General features: G+C 43.2%; 3 protein-coding genes across 6 annotated transcripts in view; 2 read left to right on the top strand and 1 right to left on the bottom strand.

Annotated features, from left to right (window-relative positions):
- The first annotated feature begins 877 nt into the window (after positions 1–877).
- On the top strand, positions 878–7,850 carry LOC121566463 (G-protein-signaling modulator 2-like). 2 transcript variants are annotated; one of them, XM_045215147.1, is made up of 6 exons: positions 878–1,218; positions 1,383–1,435; positions 1,560–2,055; positions 2,365–2,524; positions 2,865–3,091; positions 7,256–7,850. In XM_045215147.1, the coding sequence occupies exons 3-6, from the start codon at positions 1,582–1,584 to the stop codon at positions 7,394–7,396; spliced, it is 1,002 nt and encodes a 333-aa protein (XP_045071082.1). In that variant the 5' UTR covers positions 878–1,218; positions 1,383–1,435; positions 1,560–1,581; the 3' UTR covers positions 7,397–7,850. The 2 variants fall into 2 exon arrangements, with proteins under 2 accessions (XP_045071082.1, XP_045071081.1); XM_045215146.1 differs by lacking the exon at positions 1,383–1,435.
- A 1,226-nt stretch (positions 7,851–9,076) lies between these two features.
- Positions 9,077–15,483, top strand: LOC121566465 (deoxyribonuclease-2-alpha-like). Its single transcript, XM_041876497.1, has 7 exons — positions 9,077–9,222; positions 9,783–9,880; positions 10,032–10,200; positions 10,949–11,048; positions 12,848–13,012; positions 14,171–14,395; positions 14,556–15,483. Exons 2-7 carry the CDS (start codon positions 9,783–9,785, stop codon positions 14,972–14,974), a joined length of 1,176 nt encoding a protein of 391 aa, XP_041732431.1. The 5' UTR covers positions 9,077–9,222; the 3' UTR covers positions 14,975–15,483.
- Positions 15,484–17,261: 1,778 nt separating this feature from the next.
- Positions 17,262–24,064, bottom strand: part of LOC121566462 (ral guanine nucleotide dissociation stimulator-like 2) — a 19,393-nt gene continuing 12,590 nt past the window's right edge. For 2 of the 3 annotated variants that reach the window (XM_045215151.1, XM_045215152.1), the window contains 9 exons: positions 23,306–23,365; positions 22,775–22,861; positions 22,597–22,629; positions 22,174–22,295; positions 21,920–22,009; positions 20,550–20,643; positions 20,000–20,224; positions 19,648–19,762; positions 17,262–19,551 (listed from right to left, as the gene is read on the bottom strand). In XM_045215151.1, the coding sequence (XP_045071086.1) occupies positions 19,370–19,551; positions 19,648–19,762; positions 20,000–20,224; positions 20,550–20,643; positions 21,920–22,009; positions 22,174–22,295; positions 22,597–22,629; positions 22,775–22,861; positions 23,306–23,365 (1,008 nt within the window). In that variant the 3' untranslated portion in view covers positions 17,262–19,369. Of the gene's footprint in view, positions 19,552–19,647; positions 19,763–19,999; positions 20,294–20,549; positions 20,644–21,919; positions 22,010–22,173; positions 22,296–22,596; positions 22,630–22,774; positions 22,862–23,305; positions 23,366–24,064 lie in introns of those variants that run through there. The other variant, XM_045215153.1, reaches the window with a different exon arrangement.

Genomic DNA, 24,064 nt, shown 5'->3' with positions numbered 1-24,064 from the left:
GCTTTATCTTGAACAGGTCGCAGTTGTAAATGAGAACTTGTTCTCAACTGGCTTACCTGGTTAAATAAAGGTTAAATAAAAAAATAAAAAACCCAGTAAGGTGTCGATGTGCAGCACAGGAAGTTGGTGGCACCTTAATTGGGGTGAACGGGCTCGGGGTAATGACTGGAGCGGAATCAGTGGAATGGTATCAAATACATCAAACACATGGTTTCCATGTGTTTGATGCCATTCCATTTTATCCGTTCCAGCCATTATTATGAGCCGTTTTCCCCTCACCAGCCTCCACTGAATTGTCCAGGGGTACTAGGAGGTAATTGAGATATATGTAAATCTAGGTAGGGGTAAAGTGACTAGAGAACAGGATAGATAATAAGCAGTAGCAGCTGTGTATGTGATGAGTCAAAAGAGTTTGAGGGTCAGCTTGGCGGATGTGTTGTTGCTTACCCTCACCACCTGGGACAATACTGACAATACATGCACTCCATAATATTAACAGATTTGACAAATTAATTCACAGTGATAAAGTTTCATACATCAATGGGTGATAAACAGCAGAACACATTTTAGAACTACAGAATAGTTCAGACAAGTCATATATGAACATACACAAATTAACAATTTCCCTCTCCTCTGTTCTCTCATGTCACCTAAAATAATCAACATCTCACATCTGACTATATATCTTTCTCTTTCTCTCACTTTGTCTACTTCTCCTTTAGCTGCAAGTCAACAGGAAGTATGCCAAACCACAGCCCCTTTCAGAATAACAGAGTGCCTGTTTCAACATGTTGCTTTCTGACTATGCTGTTCTGCTGAAAATGCAACATGAGCAGAGCAAAACTTCATAGTCATTTCCCCTTTCGGATGTTCATCTCAAATGATGAGTTTTGGCTTTGTTAAAAACATGGCTATTTGATAACATCGCACCACTTCACTTTTTACAGTAATATTTTATAATGCCATGAGGCAGAGGGATAGGGGCAAATAAATAGGGGTGGGTTGGGGTAAGAGGAACAGGAAGAGACTAGAGGGCTGACAGGCAGGCAGAGAGAGCGAGAGAGCGCGTCAGAGCGCGTCACAGGGATATGTGAAGCATAACTGATAGCAATTAGTACTCATGAAGAAAACTGCCATGTGAATCAGTGATGCCATACCTAATCAATGTGGACACAAGAAAATGATGTTTATCAGAAACTGAACTCCAGGAAAACACAGGTAAGATAGACTTATTGAGAGAGTGGGTGGATAAGGTAATAATTAGCAGGCGGGCAAGTACAATCCAAGATAGGAATTGAGTGCTTAAAGAAGTTAGCAGGAAACCAGTCCTTCTGGTTTTTCATAAACACCGCCGTTGAGATTATACCATATTATGCTTACAGCTACAGTGACTGTTCAGTCTGTGTCACACTAGAAGTCTTCTACATGTGTTGTTGTGAGTTAACATTTTGATCAACTCTAAGAGATTACCTAATACATTTTCTTAGATCAGTTCCACAATCCTCATAATGTACAATAGAACTTCAGTTGATATATTTGTCTTATCTAATTTTTGTCAGGTTTACACTGAGACAGACGTAAATGGATATTGTCATGGAATACCCAGAGATCAAAGTTGAAACAGCTGAAGAGGAGCAATTGGAGGATCTAATTAAGGAGGTGGATGTTGAGAGAGTTGTTGAGGGAGGGACAGAGCCAATAACAGGCCAGAACAACGATGAAGACTCCAGTGTGGAAGAGGATGCCACTGCCAGACATGGACAGATTGGAAAAGCCAACACTGAAAGTGGAGATGGAGACAAAAGAAAAAAGGACAACCAAAGAAATAAAGCAAAAGGAGAGACTGGGACAGAGGAGGGGGTTGAGCACATTAAAGGGATGGATAGATTAGGAATGGATAGACCGAAAATAGAGGGGATGGCGATGGTGGATATAACAGAACAAGATTTGGAGACGGACAAACCATCACAAGGATTACAAGTTGGCGCAAATAGACATCTTCCCTTTGACCACTTGCCCAAAGATACGCTGAGCCCAGAGCATGCCCAAAAACAGGTTTATAACATTTGCTTTTATAAAAAAATATAGCAATTTGCTTTGTGCCCACAATTACAATAATTCCTTTAGTGACAGAATACCAGTCTTACCATTTTTGATGTAGCATTAGTTTTTGATGTAGAAGGGTTTTCTTTCATATATAGAAAAATAACAAACAACCTACCAGTGGTGGAAGAATGAGGGGTTCATTTTGTGGTTACAGAATTTGTAGGTGTGGAAATGCCAGCGTTTTTGAAATGAGTAGTGATACCACCCATTTTGAAGTTCTTGATAATGCCCACTCTTTCTGCCACCTGTCTTTCCCAGGCTCAACGGTTAACCCCTTATTTCCCAGACGCGCTGTATGACCTGGTCTTTACTCTGCAAGAAGGAAGACGACTCAATGACCAGCGGTGCTCGTTCAGAGGGAGGAGAAGGTGCCATTCTGAACCCAACACCTACATTCCAGCCCACAGAGCCCACAGAGGTGAAATAAAGCGGGGGGAAAAACTCCCTGTAATGATAACTAACTAAGTGACTGTTGTAAACATAACAACTGTTGCAATTAGCTTCCCTTGTTTCACCATAGACACACTGACTCATTTCAAATGGCAGATGGGGAAAATCTGTAAATAACTGTATGGTACCAATATCCATTGAAGCACTTCTATTATAGAACTGTGGCATGGACACATATTAGAATGTCTTCTGTACATTAGTGAAATTTGAAATAATATTGTTTGAATGATTAACTAGGACACTAAATGAACTAGGCCACTAAATGTAGCATGTCTCCACTATCTTTTCTCCCCTTCCATTCCCAACAGTGCATTTCTCCTCAATGACTTCGCTGCAGAAAGATGAATTCTTTGACTTGGTGGCTACTTCCCAAGGTCGTCGGCTTGATGACCAGCGGGCGGAACTACATGACACCCCACCCCCTAAGTCGAAAGCCAATAAGAAGAGGAGCAGCGTAAAAGATACAAAGCCTAAAAAGTCTGCTCCAATTGCAGTGCATAACGAGGACTTGTACAATATGATTCTCATCTCGCAAGTAAGTAACTGTAATCACCAAAGCTGCCAGTAGTCAATTTGACCAAAACATTATTTTGTTCTAGTCATAAGCAATATATCATGAAGGCATCATGTCATATGGTTAACGGAAAACCCGCACTAACACAAAGTTATATTAACAGTATTGCACTTTTCATGTACAGTGCATTCGGAAACTATTCAGACCCCTTGACTTTTTCCATATTTTGTTACGTTACAGCATTATTCTAAAATGGATTAAATAAATAAAAATCTCAGCAATCTACACACAATACCCCATAATGACAAAGTGAAAACAGGTTTAAAGAAATGTTACCAAATTTATAAAAAATAGAAAACAGAAATACCTTACATACATAAGTGTAACGAGTGTCAGTGTAATGCGGTGGATCGAAGTCAGGCGCAGGACACAGAACTCGAGGAAACGTACTTTACTGAACTTGAGTAAAGAAAAACAACACAGCAATACCTTCACGAAGGAAGGAACTAACCCGCTCACCAAACGTCACACGAAATGAAAAACAACCACGCACAAGACACATTGGGAGCACCTGGGTTAAATAGGGTAGGCGTGATTACACAAATGGGAAACAGGTGTGTGACTTAGACAACAGGTGCAACATAGACACATATAACATAGATCGGCAGTAGCTAGTATTCCGGTGACGACGAACGCCGCAGCCTGCCCGAGCAAGGAGGAGGGGCAGCCTCGGCAGAATCCGTGACAATAAGTATTCAGACCCTTTGCTATGAGACTCGAAATTGAGCTCAGGTGCATCCTGTTTCCATTGATCATCCTTGAGATGTTTCTACAAATTGATTGGAGTCCACCTGTGGTAAATTCAATTGATTGGACATGATTTGGAAAGGCACACACCTGTCTATATGAGGTCCCACAGTTGACAGTGCATGTCAGAGCAAAAACCAAGCCATGAAGTCGAAGGAATTGTCCGTAGAGCTCCGAGACCAGATTGTATCGAGGCACAGATCTGGGGAAGGGAACCAAAACATTTCTGCAGCATTGAAGGTCCCCAAGAACGCAGTGGCCTCCATCGTTCTTAAATGGAAGAAGTTTGGAACCACCAAGACTCTTCCTAGAGCTGGCCGCCCGGCCAAATTGAGCAATCAGGGGAAAAGGGCCTTGGTCAGGGAGGTGACCAAGAACCCGATGGTCACTCTGACAGAGTTCCAGAGTTCCTCTGTGGAGATGGGAGAACCTTCCAGAAGGACAACCATCTCTGCAGCACTCCACCAATCAGCCTTTATGGTAGAGTGGCCAGACTGTCACGCCCTGGCTCTGGGGACTCTTATATGTTGAGCCAGGGTGTGGATTTTCTATGTGTGAGTTTCTACGTTGTGTTCTAGTTTGTGTTTTCTATGTTGGCCAGGGTGGTTCCCAATCAGAGGCAGCTGATTCTCGTTGTCTCTGATTGGGAACCATACTTAGGCAGCCTGTTGGCACTAGTTATTGGTGGGATCTTGATCTGTATAGGTTTGTGTTGGTGAACCTTTAGACTTCACGTATCGTTTTGTTGTTTTGTTGTTGGTGTAAAGTACTCATTAAAAGATGTACGCCTATCACGCTGCGCCTTGGTCCGCTTCTTACAACGATCGTGACAGAAGATCCCACCTCGACTGGATCAAGCAGCGTGACGAGGAGAGAGGATGGACCTGGGAGGAGATGAGTGAGAGTCTGGCAAGAGGGATGGAGGCCATGAGCACGGGGGAGAGAGAAGCCCAACATTTTTTTAGGGGGGGGGCTCACGCCGTGGACGACGAGGCAGCAGGAGGCCGCGATAGAGCAGTTAAGCCGGTTAGCAGAGGAGGCCGCTAGGTTACGGGGGTCACTGGTCATGAGGGAGAAGGAGAGTGTGGAGGCACGGCAAGAGGAACTGAGTAGGCAGCAGAGGGAGCGGAGGTTTATGAGGAAACCCAGTCCCGCTCCTCGCACCAAGCAAGTGGTGTGTGTCACCAGTCCGGTCCGGCCCGTTCCTGCTCCCCGCACTAAGCCTGTGGTGCGCGTCGCCAGCCCGGTCCGGCCTGTTCCTGCTTCCCGCACCAAGCCAGTGGTGCGCGTCGCCAGCCCGGTCCGGCCTGTTCCTGCTCCCCGCACCAAGCCAGTGGTGCGCGTCGTCAGCCCGGTCCGGCCCGTTCCTGCTCCCCGCACCAAGCCAGTGGTACGCGTCGTAAGCCCGGTCCGGCCCGTTCCTGCTCCCCGCACCAAGCCTGTGGTGCGCGTCGCCAGCCCGGTCCGGCCTGTTCCTGCTCCCCGCACCAAGCCAGCGGTGCGCGTCGTCAGCCCGGTCCGGCCCGTTCCTGCTCCCCGCACCAAGCCAGTGGTGCGCGTCGTCAGCCCGGTCCGGCCTGTTCCTGCTCCCCGCACCAAGCCAGTGGTGCGCGTTGTCAGCCCGGTCCGGCCCGTTCCTGCTCCCTGCACCAAGCCAGTGGTGCGCGTCACCAGCCCGGTCCGGCCTGTTCCTGCTCCCCGCACCAACCCAGTGGTGCGCGTCGTCAGTCCGGCACAGCCCGTGCCTGTTCCACCGGTGCCTGGTTAGGCACCGGTCAGCTGCTCCACACCGGAGCCTGAGCAATCCGCTCCACTGGTGTCCAGTCCAGCTCCGGCCAGCGGGGCCAGACCAGACCAGGGGCGCTACGGGGGGGTAGCGAGAGAGTGGTGGTCACGCCCGGAGCCGGATCCGCCTCCGAGGCGGAATGCCCACCCGGCCCCTCCCCTGTTGGGTTTGGTTGGCGCGGTCGCAGTCCGCGCCTTTGGGGGGGTACTGTCACGCCCTGGCTCTGGGGACTCTTATATGTTGAGCCAGGGTGTGGATTTTCTATGTGTGAGTTTCTATGTTGTGTTCTAGTTAGTGTTTTCTATGTTGGCCAGGGTGGTTCCCAATCAGAGGCAGCTGATTCTCGTTGTCTCTGATTGGGAACCATACTTAGGCAGCCTGTTGGCACTAGTTATTGGTGGGATCTTGATCTGTATAGGTTTGTGTTGGTGAACCTTTAGACTTCACGTATCGTTTTGTTGTTTTGTTGTTGGTGTAAAGTACTCATTAAAAGATGTACGCCTATCACGCTGCGCCTTGGTCCGCTTCTTACAACGATCGTGACACAGACGGAAGCCACTCCTCAGTAAAAGTCACATGATAGCCCGCTTGGAGTTTGTCAAAAGGCACCTAAAGATTCTCTGGTTTGATGAAACCAAGATTGAACTCTTTGGCCTGAATGCCAAGCGTCACGTCTGGAGGAAACCTGGCACCATCCCTACGGTGAAGCATGCTGGTGGCAGCATCATGCTGTGGGGATGTTTTTCAGCTGCAGGGACTGGGAGACTAGTCAGGATCGAGGGAAAGATGAACGGAGCAAAGTACAGAGAGATCCTTGATGAAAACCTGCTCCAGAGCGCTCAGGACCTCAGACTGGGGTGAAGGTTCACCTTCTAACAGGACAACGACCCTAAGCACACAGCCAAGTCAACGCAGGAGTGGCTTCGGGACAAGTCTCAGAATGTCCTTGAGTGGCCCAGCCAGAGCCCGGACTTGAACACGATCGAACATCTCTGGAGAGAACTGAAAATAGCTGTGCAGCGACGCTCCCCATCCAACCTGACAGAGCTTGAGAGGATCTGCAGAGAAGAATTGGAGAAACTCCCCAAATACAGGTGTGCCAAGCTTGTAGTGTCATACCCAAGAAGACTCGAGGCTGTAATTGCTGCCAAATGTGCTTTAACAAAGTACTGAGTAAAGAGTCTGAATACTTATGTAAATGTATTTTTATTTTATTTTTAATAAATGTGCTAAAATTTCTACAAACCAGTTTGTGCTTTGTCATTATGGGGTATTGATGAGGGAAAAAAACAATTTAATCAATTTTAGAATAAGGCTGTAACTTAACAAAATGTGGAAAAAGTAAAGGGGTCTGAATACTTTCCGAATCCGCTGTAGCTTAATTTTGAATGAATATCCTACACCTGTATGTCGTGCTGTAACATGGGCATTGGGCATTATGTTGTATGGTGTAACAACATATCATGTCATATGGTGTATACGCATCATGTCATGTGGTGTTACGTAGGTGTAATGTCCCGTCTCCTTACCTCAGGTCCAGTGTAAAATAGGCATCATGTTATGTGGTGTTTCTGTCTGTCTCTGTTCCTCAGGCCCAGGGTAGGCTGGAGGAGCAGCGCAGTGCGGCCCCGGGCCCCATGGATGATGAAGACTTCTTTTCCTTACTGCTGAGTGTCCAGGGAGGACGCATGGAGGACCAGAGGACTGAGCTGCCTGGGATTCTGGGAACCTGAGAGATGCACATGTTGGAGAGATGACTCGGACCATGTGGTGTAGCCCTATAGTGCCATGGCTTTTGCTTCTTCACCTTGCCAGACCAGGCATGACCATTTTGTTCTGTTATGGTCTGAGTTGACAGTACCATCTGTTTCGATGACTGCATCAGTAATTTTATTTTTTAAATGGTATGTGATTAATAGAGGCGTCAATTCAGCTGCATAATACTATATAGACTAATTACAATGTTTGTTGTACGATATTAAGCTTACAGAGTGGGTAGATTTGTATGTTGACTGCACAATAATTTGCATGATGTTCAAAATGCCCCTAAGCTTTGGGGTGCTTTAAATGTATTTATTGTGATATGAGGAAATGAGTTTTGCTCAGCACAGCAGTGAATGAGTATCAATGAGAGTGTTTGATTGTGTTTCCATCTTGTATTTGAATAAAGCCCCTCACGAGAATAAACTAAGCGTTAAATGTTTGACCTGCACCAAGAGCGTTTCTAGTTGTTCTCCGAGAACGCTTACGATAAAGCCCCACAGCCTTTGTCTAGAGACCCCACAGAGCTATTGAGGGCCAATGCAAAGCCCACACAGCATCAAAAGCCTAGGTGCCTCCAGGAAGTCTGCAGTCTTGTCGGACTCCAGTCCACTCCAACTGAGACGGCAACTTTCGGAGGAAGTCTTGAACTGTCTAGGCGGTGAAGGTGGTAAGTGATGAGGAAGAATACTTGTTATTGCGGTTCCTCAAAGTGTGAAAAGTTATATCATATGACAACTGGCTGCTTGAAGATAAAATGCTAAGTATGCTCTGTGCAACACAAGGAACTTGAAGTGGGGTACTTTAACTTTCTTTAGCCTTCTAGACTTTCTTTTCCATTTGTTAACATGGAAGTCACAAAGACAGATAAACTATTTTGGTGGGATATCAAAAGGAGGAACTAAAATACATGAAAAGATAAAGACATAAAATAGATGCAATTGTGAAAGAAAGGCATGAGACAGGCATTGAGAAAGATGTCAACAAACCAACCAAAAGTGTAAGCTATACACTGACCTATAGCTTGTCATCAAAGCAATCTTTGGGGGGTTGGGTGTGTAATAGATCATACAGTAGTCTGGTAGCGTTTCCTGGAATCCAATGAATGAGAGAGTGACATAATTATGTAAAGAAGGTCTAATTTCTTTATAATGTGTGCATAATGGTGCTTTCTTCAGAATGTTGATGTTCTCAATCACAGGCAATTATTCATTTGTCAAAAGAAAGATATCTGCCTTTACATTACAGTGTTGCAATGCACTAGTGCTGTTTACAGAGGTCAACTTTTCAGAGACAAGTAGGCTGTTAGGCTAGCCTATATGTGCTGAGGATACATTTTCCACAGTACAGTGGAAATGTATCAACTCCATCCCTAAACTGTCAACCATTGTTGACAACAGCATGGAAAACACACTTGACCATTAAATATGTATCCAATCAATATGTATGCTACGTTTGTGGCTTGCTTTATGGTCATATATGCTCTAATTCCATTTAAATTAATAGATTTTCCCTATGTGTAGAAGGCAGAAGGGTACCTCTGGTCAAGGGCGTTAGTGCGAGTTCCTCCACTAAGCGTTGAAGGCGCACTAACGCCCTGGACCAGAGCTAGCAGAAGGGTAGCTAATGCAAGCTATTGTCATGAACTCGTGACCATAAGCCCGCCCCGGAACGTCATACTTCAAAACAAGGATGCATCTCGACTTTAGAAATGGAATAGTTTGACACAATCAAAGATCACGCGGATACGGAAAAGCTGTAGAATCACCGTACTTATCAAGTTCTTATCTACTCAAAGGTAGGCTAAGTGTTGCTCTAGAAATCAATAAACCTTACAGTGGGGCACATTGGGCAAAGGCTATAGCAGGGGTATTCAACTCTTTCTTACCCTACGAGGTCCGTAGCCTGCTGGTTTTCTGTTCTACCTGATAATTATTTGCGCACACCTTGTGTCACAGGTCTGAATCAGTCCCTCCTGATTAGAGGGGAACCAAAAAAACGCAGTGGAAATAGGTTCGTCTAGAGTTGAGTTTGAGGGGGCTGTAGGTTTCGTTTGCATGGGTTATTCTAATTGATTCTAACGCAGTTGATAAATCAATTAGATATCAAATCAATGCAAAATGTGATACTTTTTGTTAGTTTACTTCTGATACGTTGTAACAACATTGTAACAATATTGTAACATAATTGTAAGATCGACTATCGACTACTGTTGCAATTTGTAATGCATCGCATCGTTCTCTTCTTGTTCCAAAGCCATCCCTTTTCCATTTTAGTCAACAAATGTTGAAGTTTTCATTTTGGCAATAGTTTTACACAGTTCCTAAAACTATTTTGACCTCATTGCTTTTCCTTCAGATGTTGTCATTTGTTGTCCTGCTGATCCTGTTTCAACCAGGAGAGGGAGGCACCTCACCTATCTCCTGTTACAATGATCAAGGGGAAGCTGTTGACTGGTGAGAACCGTTTTGGGCAGACTGAAAATTGAACTGATATGACCTCCATCTTCCGTTAGGTCTGTTAGCTACTTAGTCACAAACAGTGTGCATAGCAAGGTATGCTAAAACAACACACAGTACTGAGAATCAAACTCTCTCTCTCTTTCAGGTTCTATCTCTACAAATTCCCCCATGTTGATCGAGAATCTCCCACCGATGGACAGAGTTATCTACTGATGGACAAAGGGAGTGAGGGATGGACAGATGGAAAAGTGTTGGTGAATGACAGTACTGGAGCCCTGGGGAGGACAGTGGGCCAGCTGTATGAGCAGGGGAAGGTCTGGTTCCTTCTATTATCAATAGCAGACCACATTTATTTGAATAAACTGTGAAACTTAAAGGAAAAATCCACTGAAACATGAACACGGTTATGCCGAACATTTTTAGAAGCATTAGACCGGAACCTTGACACTGTTTGATGTCTAAGTTTGAACATTAGTCATGAAGATTAGGCTATTTAGTTTTTTCTTTTGGTATTTTTTTAATGAGTCGTCTGTTGATACAGTCCTAAAATGTTTTTTCATGATGATGTGGCTAGTTTTTCTTGAAAGTCCAATATCTTGAAAACTTGACCGCTGACATGCAAACCATTTTGGGACTGTTTCAACAGTGGACAAATGAAAAAAATTAGCAAAATATAGTTTTTGAGTGGATTTTCCGTTAACGGTTTCATTTGCAGTAACACATTGCAGTATTTACCACTGCTGAGGTTTTGGTTTTGGTTTTGGTAGCTGTTCCCTCAGTGAATTCTTTGTCACAGTGGAATGAGACAGAATTACACAAAACATCTAATTGTGGAACTCTTTTTGTGGGTTTCTTTCACTGTCTAATTTTCACTAAGGTGCAATTTGAGTTTCTTTTCACCCAGACAGCCGTGATAAATAAATACAGCATATGACATGTTATCAAAGAAGAAACACTATTGACAATATAACCCCTGTTTGTTTCTGAGTTTAGAGTGTGCAATATGCATGAAAATGTGTATCTTCTGATGATGAGTGTGTGTATTGTCCTGTGTTTGTGCAGAATGGTGACATTGCATACATCCTGTACAATGACCAGAGACCACCCGAGGAGGGAGAAAGGGGATTTGGTCTCCTTAGTAGCCGAGGTGGCCACACTAAAGGTCAGGACAATATAAACCTCAGCTGTACAGTGGGGGGAAAAAGTATTTAGTCAGCCACCAATTGTGCAAGTTCTCCCACTTAAAAAGATGAGAGAGGCCTGTACTTTTCATCATAGGTACACGTCAACTATGTCAGACAAATTGAGGAAAAAAAATCCAGAAAATCACATTGTAGGATTTTTAATGAATTTATTTGCAAATTATGGTGGAAAATAAGTATTTGGTCACCTACAAACAAGCAAGATTTCTGGCTCTCACAGACCTGTAACTTCTTCTTTAAGAGGCTCCTCTGTCCTCCACTCGTTACCTGTATTAATGGCACCTGTTTGAACTTGTTATCAGTATAAAAGACACCTGTCCACAACCTCAAACAGTCACACTCCAAACTCCACTATGGCCAAGACCAAAGAGCTGTCAAAGGACACCAGAAACAAAATTGTAGAACTGCACCAGGCTGGGAAGACTGAATCTGCAATAGGTAAGCAGCTTGGTTTGAAGAAATCAACTGTGGGAGCAATTATTAGGAAATGGAAGACATACAAGACCACTGATAATCTCCCTCGATCTGGGGCTCCACGCAAGATCTCACCCCGTGGGGTCAAAATGATCACAAGAACGGTGAGCAAAAATCCCAGAACCACACGGGGGGGACCTAGTGAATGACCTGCAGAGAGCTGGGACCAAAGTAACAAAGCCTACCATCAGTAACACACTACGCCGCCAGGAACTCAAATCCTGCAGTGCCAGACGTGTCCCCCTGCTTAAGCCAGTACATGTCCAGGCCCGTCTGAAGTTTGCTAGAGTGCATTTGGATGATCCAGAAGAGGATTGGGAGAATGTCATATGGTCAGATGAAACCAAAATAGAACTTTTTGGTAAAAACTCAACTCGTCGTGTTTGGAGGACAAAGAATGCTGAGTTGCATCCAAAGAACACCATACCTACTGTGAAGCATGGGGGTGGAAACATCATGCTTTGGGGCTGTTTTTCTGCAAAGGGACCAGGACGACTGATCCGTGTAAAGGAAAGAATGAATAGGGCCATGTATCGTGAGTTTTTGAGTGAAAACCTCCTTCCATCATCAAGGGCATTGAAGATGAAATGTGGCTGGGTCTTTCAGCATGACAATGATCCCAAACACACCGCCCGGGCAACGAAGGAGTGGCTTCGTAAGAAGCATTTCAAGGTCCTGGAGTGGCCTAGCCAGTCTCCAGATCTCAACCCCATAGAAAATCTTTGGAGGGAGTTGAAAGTCCGTGTTGCCCAGCGACAGCCCCAAAACATCACTGTTCTAGAGGAGATCTGCATGGAGGAATGGGCCAAAATACCAGCAACAGTGTGTGAAAACCTTGTGAAGACTTACAGAAAACGTTTGACCTGTGTCATTGCCAACAAAGGGTATATAACAAAGTATTGAGAAACTTTTGTTATTGACCAAATACTTATTTTCCACCATAATTTGCAAATAAATTCATTAAAAATCCTACAATGTGATTTTCTGGAAAAAAAAATCTCATTCTGTCTGTCATAGTTGACGTGTACCTATGATGAAAATTACAGGCCTCTCTCATCTTTTTAAGTGGGAGAACTTGCACAATTGGTGGCTGACTAAATACTTTTTTTCCCCACTGTATACTGTATACAGGCATTACATTATAATGTTAATCTCAGCACCCAGGCCTCTGGCCAGCTACTCCCTTTGTAACATGTTAATGTTTTCGTCTGTCAAGAGACTATGTACTGTTGTGAAATGATTCCGTTTTCAATGAATGACTGTTATCTCCCTCTCTCCATCTCAGGTGTTGTCTTATTGGACAAGACACAGGGCTATTGGTTGGTCCACAGCACCCCTCATTTTCCCCCTGTAAAGGAAATAGGGCAATATTCCTACCCAGGTAGTGGTGTACAGAATGGACAGAACTTCATCTGTGTGACCTACCCACTGGAACGCTTTCAGACAATTGGTGAGACTGTAATCCTGGAAAAGTCATTTGGAACACTATAGGTTTACCATAGAATTCTGAAAAAGTATATTGGATTATCCACCCTGTTATAATGCAAGAAACTGTGAATTGTGTCATGAAGACACAAATGTGTTCTATTTCATGCAACTGTTTCATGCTGAGACAGACTGTCTGTGCGTACAACCCCGAGCCGACAAGGTGGAAAATCTGTCGACATACCCTTGAGCAAGGCACTTAACTCTAATTTTCTCCAAGGGTGCCATACTAATATTGCTGACCCTACAAACTAAGTGCTATGTCATAGTTATTCTGAACAGTAATAGTTGGTCTCTAATGATAAAGTACTGCTGCCCCTATCACTGAATATCACTGAATGCAATGAACTTAAAAATGACAATGAACTCATTATTATGCTACAGTTAATAAAGCCACATTAATATTGGCACAACAATTGTGAACCAAAAATAACATTTGCATAAATAATTTAGGTCATTAGCATTTTAGCCTATTGTAGTAGCAAGTGCCACTACAACTTGGCTAGCAAATGGTGCTGTTACCATAGTGACAGATAGGGTTTTCCTCAATGGCACTGTAGACCATACTCCTCCCGCTGTGCGATGTTTGCTCTGTACGTTTCGTGGAGTTATACTGAACAAAAATATAAACGCAACATTTCTGGTGAGTATGCAGGCCATGGAAGAACTGGAACATTTTTAGCATCCAGAAAGGGTGTACAGATCCTTGTGACATGAGCCCATACTTTTTGTGAGTATGGAACATTTTTGGGATATATTTTTGTTCAGTTTAAGATGAGTGTCATTCAATTGTGATGGGAGTTCTCAGTGGAGGCCAACTTCCATCGTCCTCAAAGCATTGTCTTGTCTTAAAACATTTTCAATCTCATTTTAGCCACAGTCAGTGGTCTTATATGTACAGGCATTTGTCTGCTACTCTGTTTGAAGAATTTGAAAAGTCGTCATACTGATAAGTCATGTTCTAGATTAAGATGGTACTTGTCTTGGAACTTGATGCCTATTGAATCAGACAGACAGACAGATTGATCAGTCAATTCATAATTATTTGCTTTACTTTTGACACAATTAATTGATTGATATGTTTGAAGTGTTCAATTGACATGTATTATGTTTTACATTGCAGGAGAGCAGTTGCAGATCAACCAGCCCAATGTGTATGACTGTGGTGTCCCTGCTTCCTTGGCCTCTCTGGTGCCTGCACTGGCTGACGTCTGTAACAACAGCCAAGGGCAGATGGCCTATAGCAGCTTACCGCACACCCAACCTGCATCCAATCGCAGTGTGTCTCTCACCTCATTAGGTGGAACCGAGTTCATCAGCTTCGCCAAGGGGGGATCATTCAATAATGGTAAGGAACAATTTAGAAACTATTAGTTGTAATTTTTTGTACAGTTGAAGTGTTGTTTCATGGTTAGAATGACTATTCATGTCATTGCCATTTTGTGGTTGTGAATGACCCAACATTTAACCACCATATCCCCATTTCCCCTCCTCCTGTCTCCCATTAGATCTGTACCACTCCTGGGTGGCTCCTTCCCTCCAGTCAGACCTCCTAGTCCAGTTCTGGATCCGCTCCACTGGCATCCTGCCCTCTGACTGCTCCCTGGGCTGGAAGGTCCTAGACATCCAGCTTATCTCCCCAGGTGGGAGGATCACCTTCAAGGCCTCCAACGACCACTCCAAGTGGGCCGTGAGTACCACCGGGGGTGGGGTGGATGGAGCTTCTGGCTGGGTGTGTGTGGGCGACATCAACCGGAACGAGGCTGAGGAGAAGAGAGGGGGCGGGACGGTGTGTCTGCAGGACGCCACGGTGTGGAAGGCCTATCGGACAGCGGCACTGGAGTGTGAGATGTGCGGGGGAGGGACTAGCGGGTGTGATGTGGACGTAGAGGATCCAAGGCACTACCAGGGAGATATGAATCAGTAAGCATCGGTGTGGCATCAGTGTAAAGTTACTAGTATGCACACAGTTAACTGAGCAGCTAGGTTTGTTTGTATTATTGAGCTCCAGGAACAAGGTATCCCATAGAATGTTGATTAATAAGGTACCAGCATAAAATTAACTTTTTTTATGCCAGTTTTGGAGTGTTTCATAAATTGCCATGAAAAGAAACATACTTCAAAGGGAAGTGGCACTCCTATAATCATAAAACAATAAGCACTTTGCTGCATAGGCTACTGTTCTATGTGTTGCTAATGACTAGGCAATGTTGATTGTGATCTCAGGTATGTTTTTATACATTATATATGCGTTTGTTTTCAACCTTTTTTATGTGACAAATGATTTCAAAAAATGATTGTTAAAGTATGTGTAATGGTTTTTCTTTATTTCTATTGTACTTTTTAGTCAAACGTTTGGTGACGTTTTCGGCTTTTAGCTTGAAACAGGCAAAGATACTGACTGTCTTCTGTCCAAATAAAGAAAGTACTGTTGTTGCGGGGTGCACAAATGTTTTACATAATGTTCTTCATTAAACTTCCTCATCCACCAACAAGCTAGATACTAAACCACAGTCTGAATATTTTATATGTACATCTATGTACATTTATTTGATAAGAGTAGACACAGCATTATTACAGCACACATCTGGGGAGTTGCATAGAAAGTCTTCATATAACTGTCACATCAAAATGCATTCATATAAAAAGGAAATGTATCACACAAAAATAATAGGACGTACAGTGAGGGAGTAAAGTATTTGATCCCCTGCTGATTTGGTACGTTTGCCCACTGACAAAGAAATGATCAGTCTATAATTTTAATGGTAGGTTTATTTGAACAGTGAGAGACAGAATAACAACAACAAAAAATCCAGAAAAACGCATGTCAAAAATGTTATAAATTGATTTGCATTTTAATGAGGGAAATAAGTATTTGACCCCCTCTCAATCAGAAAGATTTCTGGCTCCCAGGTGTCTTTTATACAGGTAACGAGCTGAGTTTAGGAGCACACTCTTAAAGGGAGTGCTCCTAATCTCAGCTTGTTACCTGTATAAAAGACACCTGTCCACAGAAGCAATCAATCAATCAGATTCCAAACTCTCCACCATGGCCAAGACCAAAGAGCTCTCCAAGGATGTCAGGGACAAGATTGTAGACCTACACAAGGCTGGAATGGGCTACAAGACCATCGCCAAGCAGCTTGGTGAGAAGGTGACAACAGTTGGTGCGATTATTCGTAAATGGAAGAAACACAAAAGAACTGGGCCTGGGGCTCCATGCAAGTCTCACCTCGTGGAGTTGCAATGATCATGAGAACGGTGAGGAATCAGCCCAGAACTACACGGGAGGATCTTGTCAATGATCTCAAGGCAGCTGGGACCATAGTCACCAAGAAAACAATTGGTAACACACTACGTCGTGAGGGACTGAAATCCTGCAGTGCCCGCAAGGTCCCCCTGCTCAAGAAAGCACATATACAGGCCCGTCTGAAGTTTACCAATGAACATCTGAATGATTCAGAGGAGAACTGGGTGAAAGTGTTGTGGTCAGATGAGACCAAAATCGAGCTCTTTGGCATCAACTCAACTCGCCGTGTTTGGAGGAGGAGGAATGCTGCCTATGACCCCAAGAACACCATCCCCACCGTCAAACATGGCAGTGGAAACATTATGCTTTGGGGGTGTTTTTCTGCTAAGGGGACAGGATAACTTCACCGCATCAAAGGGACGATGGACGGGGCCATGTACCGTCACATCTTGGGTGAGAACCTCCTTCCCTCAGCCAGGGCATTGAAAATGGGTCGTGGATGGGTATTCCAGCATGACAATGACCCAAAACACACGGCCAAGGCAACAAAGGAGTGGCTCAAAAAGAAGCACATTAAGGTCCTGGAGTGGCCTAGCTAGTCTCCAGACCTTAATCCCATAGAAAATCTGTGGAGGGAGCTGAAGGTTCGAGTTGCCAAACGTCAGCCTCGAAACCTTAATGACTTGGAGAAGATCTGCAAAGAGGAGTGGGACAAAATCCCTCCTGAGATGTGTGCAAACCTGGTGGCCAACTACAAGAAATGTCTGACCTCTGTGATTGCCAACAAGGGTTTTGCCACCAAGTACTAAGTCATGGTTTGCAGAGGGGTCAAATACTTATTTCCCTCATTAAAATGCAAATCAATTTATAACATTTTTGACATGCGTTTTTCTGGATTTTTTTGTTGTTATTCTGTCTCTCACTGTTAAAATAAACCTACCATTAAAATTATAGACTGATCATTTCTTTGTCAGTGGGCAAACGTACAAAATCAGCAGGGGATCAAATACTTTTTTCCCTCACTGTATGTAGTGCATAAACATGCCAGCTTATACAGAACTGTGAGTGAGGGAATTCACAATCATATGTACTTTACATTCCAATGCATACATCACAGAGGCTTCATGTCAAATGGCACCCTATTAAGCACACTACTTTTTACCAGGGCCCATAGGGCTCTGGTGAAAAGTAAAACACTATATAGGGAATAGGGTGCCATTTGGGACACTTTAAGAGGTTCAAGCACCAATGAGAGAAAGGCACTAAACAATCAGTAGCTTAGCCTGGCGCTAACACTTCATCAAATTACGTTACCCAGAATCCTCTTCCTGGCACTACCGTATCTATGCCTCAGCCTTAGTAGAGACTTCAACAGCACTGGGTAGTATGGCCAGAGTTCACAAGAGTTCATCAATTAGGGCCTCCCACAATCTGTTCCCCATGCCCACTTATGCATACAGGTTTTTCTTCCAACTGGTCTCATCCTCATGGGATAGAAGCATAGCCTTCTGCAACATCCTTTACATTCAGTTCCTGGACTAAAGACATTGCATAATGAAACCTTATAGCTGTCAGATATCTATTAAACGTCCATGAAAATATAAATTAAACATCATTCAGTGATTGGTGAGACTGTAAGTCGCTTTGGATAAAAGCGTCTGCTAAATGGCATATTATTATTATTATTATTACTCACTAACCTCACATGAGTCTTTGAGGACTGACTTTGGGAGCCCTGGTTGAAGTACACTTCAGACAGACTTCCATTCCAATTACCAACTAAACCCATTCAGAGACCATTGATAAAGATTAGCTTATGCTGTATTGAAAGTATAACATTAAGATGCAATGGTAGACATCTTTTCAATAGGCACAACATAGTTTGGACTTTCCTTAGTGTCTTACATTTACATTTTCGTCATTTAGCAGACGCTCTTATCCAGACATGAATTGTTTAGGTTAGAGTTTGTGGGTTGATGCTGTTATGCCTAATGGTTAGTACTCAAAATATGACTAGATTCTATATGGGAGTGGCAAAGCTGTATATGTAAAGTTGTTGTATCTTACATATGATACTACCAGAACTATCAGTCAATATGTATGCACCAACCCAAGTGAAATTATCATGTTTATCTTTGACACGTCTTGACCCATTTGAAATTGTTGCAATTTGGGTCAATTTCATACATTTCATTTTACTTCACAATGAATAACATGTAATTCTGACACTTGTTGATAGCTCTTTGTGAATGTAAACACAATCATGACATCGTCCATACATAAAAAACATATACATACATACAAAGTACATAGTTAAAACATTTTGATGAGCCCCTGTGCTTTGCTATAATGAGAGGTTTCAGTGAATCTGTCACTCTTATTCAGATGCATTATGTCATAATGTCAGCCCAGTGCTCTCCCCATAATTCATATTCTTGTTAATATGTCATCATGCTGCTTGTATCCACTCTCTATGGAGAAATGTAAAACTTTGTTGTGGTCATGGTCAATTCAGGAGGTCATATCGCCCAAACTACTTTGATTTAATGAAGTTCTCTACTATCAACTCTATGATGGCACCTGAGGTACATTCCTCAAATGCTCAAGATGATTTGGATTCCTCAGTTGCTCTCGGTTACACGGCTATTCCATTTGGTTAAATAGGAAATTAGATGCCAATGGTCAGAGAGACTTAAGAAACAGCACCATTCACCATCAGTTAAAGGTTTGCATTGGTCTTGTTCTAGGTGTATATTTGCAGTAGTATGCATTGCCAACAAGAGAGACATGCACCCTTCTACACTAATGGAGTTCCCTAGTGTACACAAATGGGCAGCATATTTATTGAAGTGTCCCAGGTAAGAAGTCGTTCATCAAACAAGTTCGGACAGGTTTCAGGATACATTTTGCTAGAACAAGCTCGGTCAGAATGTGTGTTTCCACTTTGGTAAAAGATTAGGAAAGACAAGGCCACATCTCATTGCGATATCTGCCTGCATTTTTATCGTGACCTGTCCTTGAGAACTAGCTACATTATGTCTCTAATATAGCCTATTTGGGAAAGAGCTGTTGTCAAAAAAGAGTTCTGACCAGTCTCCGTCCCTTGGCTTTGATTCGAGGGAAGGTGGCACTGGTTTCTGTGCTGATTGGTTGAGAGCCAAAAGGGTTGTTGCCTCCTTTTCTGCACAGCAGGAAGTCCACACTAGAGGAAGTCATGGCATAGAAAACGTTTCCTGTGGCAGGGATGACCAACTCTACAGGGCAGAACAAGAAAAGTCATCACTACAATCAATATGAAAAGAGAACTGTTAAAGTGACTTCGCATGGTCGGGGTTGAGAAATGTCTTTACCTTTCCCCTCGGGCAATAGTTGGATCAGCTCATATCTGGATGCCTGTTTGGGGTCCTGACTGTGTTTTTCTAAGGCAGAACTGATCACAGTGGGCGTCTTGTCATTGCTTGTCACCTGAGGAAACAGAGAAGAACGACAACGATACCAGACAGCTAGACGCTAAGTTATAATATCCTGTGTACAACCTGAGGAAATTTTTGGGATTACTATCATTTACGGATATTTGAGGATTCAAATAAATAGTCATGAGTGCAGGGTGCAGTGCAGTGTATAATTTGAAACAAAAAAAAAAGCAGATATCTCAAATCAAATCAAATCTCAACTCAGTATGTCATTATCTCGGCTCAGTACCAGTATGCTTCTGTACATATTCCCATCTTGTAAATCCATCCGTATCCTGATGATCCGCATATCAGGCCCAGACCCTTTGTTGTTATTGGTGGGATTGTTGCCACAGGAGATTGATCGACGATGTGATTTGACGGGAGTGGATGGTGTCAATGCAGAGGGGATGGGGACATTGGTGGGAGGGGAGGAGTCAACATCCAGACAGGAAACTGAGGGGGATTTCATATGCTGAAATAATAACAGTGATGAAAAGAATAAAAAACATTATACTTACTGAAATGACAAGATAAAAAGTGGCTGTTCCGTGAAGGCCAAAGCAAATAAAAAGACACAGAAGAGTATTAAAAGATCAATGAATGTCCATTTTTAAAAGTGCTCTTCTGTATGTTTTTAAGACATGCATTTGTTCTAAAACAATCATATTTGATTACTAGTAAACAGTAATTACTTAGCAATAACTACGAGTATTTGTAACTGAATAGTAATTACATGCTCTGCAATTCTAGGAAGTACTTAAAATAATTGTAAATATTAGGTCTTATTTCGTAATTACCTTGGTAAGTTTGGAAAGAAAGTGACAGACAGGGGAGGGGAAGTCAAAATGACTGTCACTGTCAGCAACAAGGCTGGTCCTGGAGGAATTCAGGCTGTAAGGAGGTGAGAGAATCACATCATGCACCGTAACCTTCATGACAACAAGCCACAAAACACCCCTGTTTCTACAACTTGATTAGAGTCCATCTGTGGTAAATTCAATTGATTGGACATGATTTGGAAAGGAACACGCCTGTCTATATAAGGTCCCACAGTTGACAGTGCATGTCAGAGCAAAAACCAAGCCATGAGGTCGAAGGAATTGTCCGTAGAGACAGGATTGTGTCGTGGCACAGATCTGGGGAAGGGTACCAAAAATGTCTGCAGCATTGAAGGTCCCCAAGAAAACAGTGGCCTCCATCATTCTTAAATGGAAGAAGTTTGGAACCTCCAAGACTCTTCCTAGAGCTGGCCGCCCGGCCAAACTGAGCAATTGGGGGAGAAGGGCCTTGGTCAGGGAGGTGACCAAGAACGCGATGGTCACTCTGACAGAGCTCTAGAGTTCCTCTGTGGAGATCTGAGAATCTTCCAGAAGGACAACCATCTCTGTAGCACTCCACCAATCAGGCCTTTATGGTAGAGTGGCCAGACGGAAGCCACTCCTCAGTAAAAGGCACATGACAGCCTGCTTGGAGTTTGCCAAAAGGCACCTAAAGGACTCTCAGACCATGAGAAACAAGATTCTCTGGTCTGATGAAACCAGATTGAACTCTTTGGCCTGAATGCCAAGCGTCACGTCTGGAGGAAACCTGGCCCCAACCGTACGGTGAAGCATGGTGGTGGCAGCATCATGCTGTGGGGATGTTTTTCAGCGGCAGGGACTGGGAGACTAGTCAGGATTGAGGGAAAGATGAACGCAGCAAAGTACAGAGAGATCCTTGATGAAAACCTGCTCCAGAGCGTTCAACACCTCAGACTGGGGCGAAGGTTCACCTTCCAACAGGACAACGACCCTAAGCACACAGCCAAGACAACGCAGGAGTGGCTTTGGGACAAGTCTCTGAATGTCCTTGAGTGGCCCAGCCAAAGCCCGGACTGAGTAAACGGTCTGAATACCTATGTAAATGTCATATTTCCGTTTTTATTTATTTATAAATTAGCAAAAAATTCAAAAAAACTGTTTTTGCTTTGTCATTATGGGGTATTGTCTGGAGATTGATGAGGTAAAAAAACGATTTAATCAATTTTAGAATAAGGCTGTAACGTAACAAAATGTGGAAAAAGTCAAGGGGTCTGAATATTTTCTGAAGGCACTGTATATATTGAAAGGTCTCTGAAGTGAATACTACCGCCATGTTGAGTGTTGAGTGTAATAATAGGCCTCATTACCTTGGGCACTGTGTGATGATCACTGTAGGGTTCAGGGTACGACCAGGGCTCGGTTCGCACGGCACCTCAATTTCATTGGACAGTCTGTAACTGCAGACATCATGTAATGTGATTAGCGGTCATCATAACTGTAGTGTTTCGTTTGAAATAACATGTATGTACAAACTTGAATGTTTTGATTTGAAAATGAATTTAAAAAAAATATTTTTATTGGAAAATGAATACTACTGAAACCAAAGATAATCATGGTTTACCTTTCTTCTTCATTTAACGAGGGTACACTTTGGTACCACTGTAGAAATGCCTCGTCAGTGATGAAAACACAGTTTTTACAGGAAGACTGCAGTAGTCGGATCTGAGCTAAAACCTCAAACTCCTGAGAAGAGAAAAACTAATCATTATGAACATCAAATTACTGTCCAGTACTAATGGCACATTATCAGTTGAAATGCTAGCAGTTATACATGAATATGCGTATGGATGCACTGATTCAGAATTCAATACACTGCCACATACTTAATGAGTGGCACAACAGAAAAGCAATTTATGAAGACCCTCTGTTATGTTGAGCCAGAGGCTAATGAATTGGTCTGGATCCTGGACTAACTCAACATGTGGACAATGGGTGATGAGGAATTTAAACAGCAGCAGTGCAAGGCCCCGATTGCAACACTTACTCGTCTCCTCTTGTCAAAGTTGATGTAGCCGTTCTGAAATGGAGGAACAGGAGATTATGTCACTGTCAATGCAACTTTTTTGGTAAACCAACTACAACTTCACCACCAGAGCTTATGACCAACTTCCTGTTGATGGACACATGATGAGGGATAAATGACTGTATATGAAGGGACTCACCTCTAGTCTGTCTTTTACAGCTGTGTCCAGCATGGTGAGGTCTGTGAGGAAGATTCCCAGGTAGGGTACTGTGCCCTGGGCACTGGACTGTGTGAGAGGTGGGAGGGGTCGAGAATAATGATAACCAGAAACAGAGGCATAGGGCTTCTGACTTCCCAGACCCAGATTAAGCCTACTCAATGCATGCTTAATGGAGAACCTTGGGTTGACCGTTGAATGTATATCAAGTTGTTCTTACTTATAATATGCCATTTAGCAGATGCTTTTATCCAAAGCGACTTACAGTCATGCATGCATACATTTTTTAAAATAATGTATGGGTGGTCCCGGGGATCGAACCCACTACACTGGCGTTACAAGCGCCATGCTCTACCAATTGAGCTACTTAACCATCAACAAATTCTATATTGAAGAAATACCACTATTGCATTCTGTTACATCAGCCCTTTGGATATTCCATGCTTCTTCCTTCAAGGCAAAATGATAATGAGCTTTGTGAGTGACTTCAAACTCGCTTATAAGAGCACTTACCCCTATTTGTCTCCTGTTGTTCATCTTGCCCTCCAGGTTGGCGAACTTCGAAGTGCCCTCCTGCAAAACACAGACAAACATCTAAGCATGACAATCTGGAACACAATCTAGAATTTAGAACCATGGCTATGTGCTCTAAAACCATGTGTAGTAACTATGTAGTAGGCCCTCCTTTCCAGACAAACTGAGAGGGTAAGGAAGCAGCTTGATTGGTAAATTATCAAAGCACAGCAGAAGGTAGTGTGATATTTTTCCAACAACAAAGCCTGGAGTGAAGCTTTCAAATGAAAGCTCCGGCATATGTTTCGATGAATTCCTGCGTGGATGCCTTGGTGAAATTGCAGCTAATATAAGATATTGAAGCCTGCACAATGTATAACAGTGAATGAAAATGTTGGTAATCCTACCAATTTCTAGCCCCCTGTCAGAAATTCACAATGCATCCTAAATACAATACATGTGTAGAAACGGGTGAATTTAGATTGACAGGACATTGACATTGAGAGGCTGTACACCCCCAGATTAAGCCTTCCTCTGGGTTAAAAGGCATGATTCATGATTCAAAGTGATTTTTAGCCTAGCTTAATCTGGATCTGTGTAGTGCAACAGCTCTTGAATGTATATGAATTTCAGATGAGTAAACACGTTTGGTGTGATCTGTGATGACACTTCACATGAGACTTGTCCTCATCTCATACTGCTTGTATTATGGGATGTCTGTCAGTGCACTATATGTGTGTCTGTGTCTCTGTGTGTGTG

Source organism: Coregonus clupeaformis, unplaced genomic scaffold, assembly GCF_020615455.1.
Source record: "Coregonus clupeaformis isolate EN_2021a unplaced genomic scaffold, ASM2061545v1 scaf0377, whole genome shotgun sequence".
NCBI lineage: Eukaryota > Metazoa > Chordata > Actinopteri > Salmoniformes > Salmonidae > Coregonus > Coregonus clupeaformis.
Note: the sequence above shows the minus strand (reverse complement) of the source record. Positions and strands in the feature narration are given on the sequence as shown.

Bases quoted from the DNA above. Each gene is read 5' to 3' on its own strand.
- LOC121566463 (XM_045215146.1), top strand. From the start codon at position 1,582: ATGGATATTGTCATGGAATACCCAGAGATCAAAGTTGAAACAGCTGAA. The intron at 2,056-2,364 runs GTTTATAACATT...TGTCTTTCCCAG, and splicing joins CAGAGCATGCCCAAAAACAG to GCTCAACGGTTAACCCCTTA. The intron at 2,525-2,864 runs GTGAAATAAAGC...CATTCCCAACAG, and splicing joins AGCCCACAGAGCCCACAGAG to TGCATTTCTCCTCAATGACT.
- LOC121566465 (XM_041876497.1), top strand. From the start codon at position 9,783: ATGTTGTCATTTGTTGTCCTGCTGATCCTGTTTCAACCAGGAGAGGGA. The intron at 10,201-10,948 runs GTCTGGTTCCTT...GTGTTTGTGCAG, and splicing joins AGCTGTATGAGCAGGGGAAG to AATGGTGACATTGCATACAT. The intron at 14,396-14,555 runs GTAAGGAACAAT...GTCTCCCATTAG, and splicing joins GGGGGGATCATTCAATAATG to ATCTGTACCACTCCTGGGTG.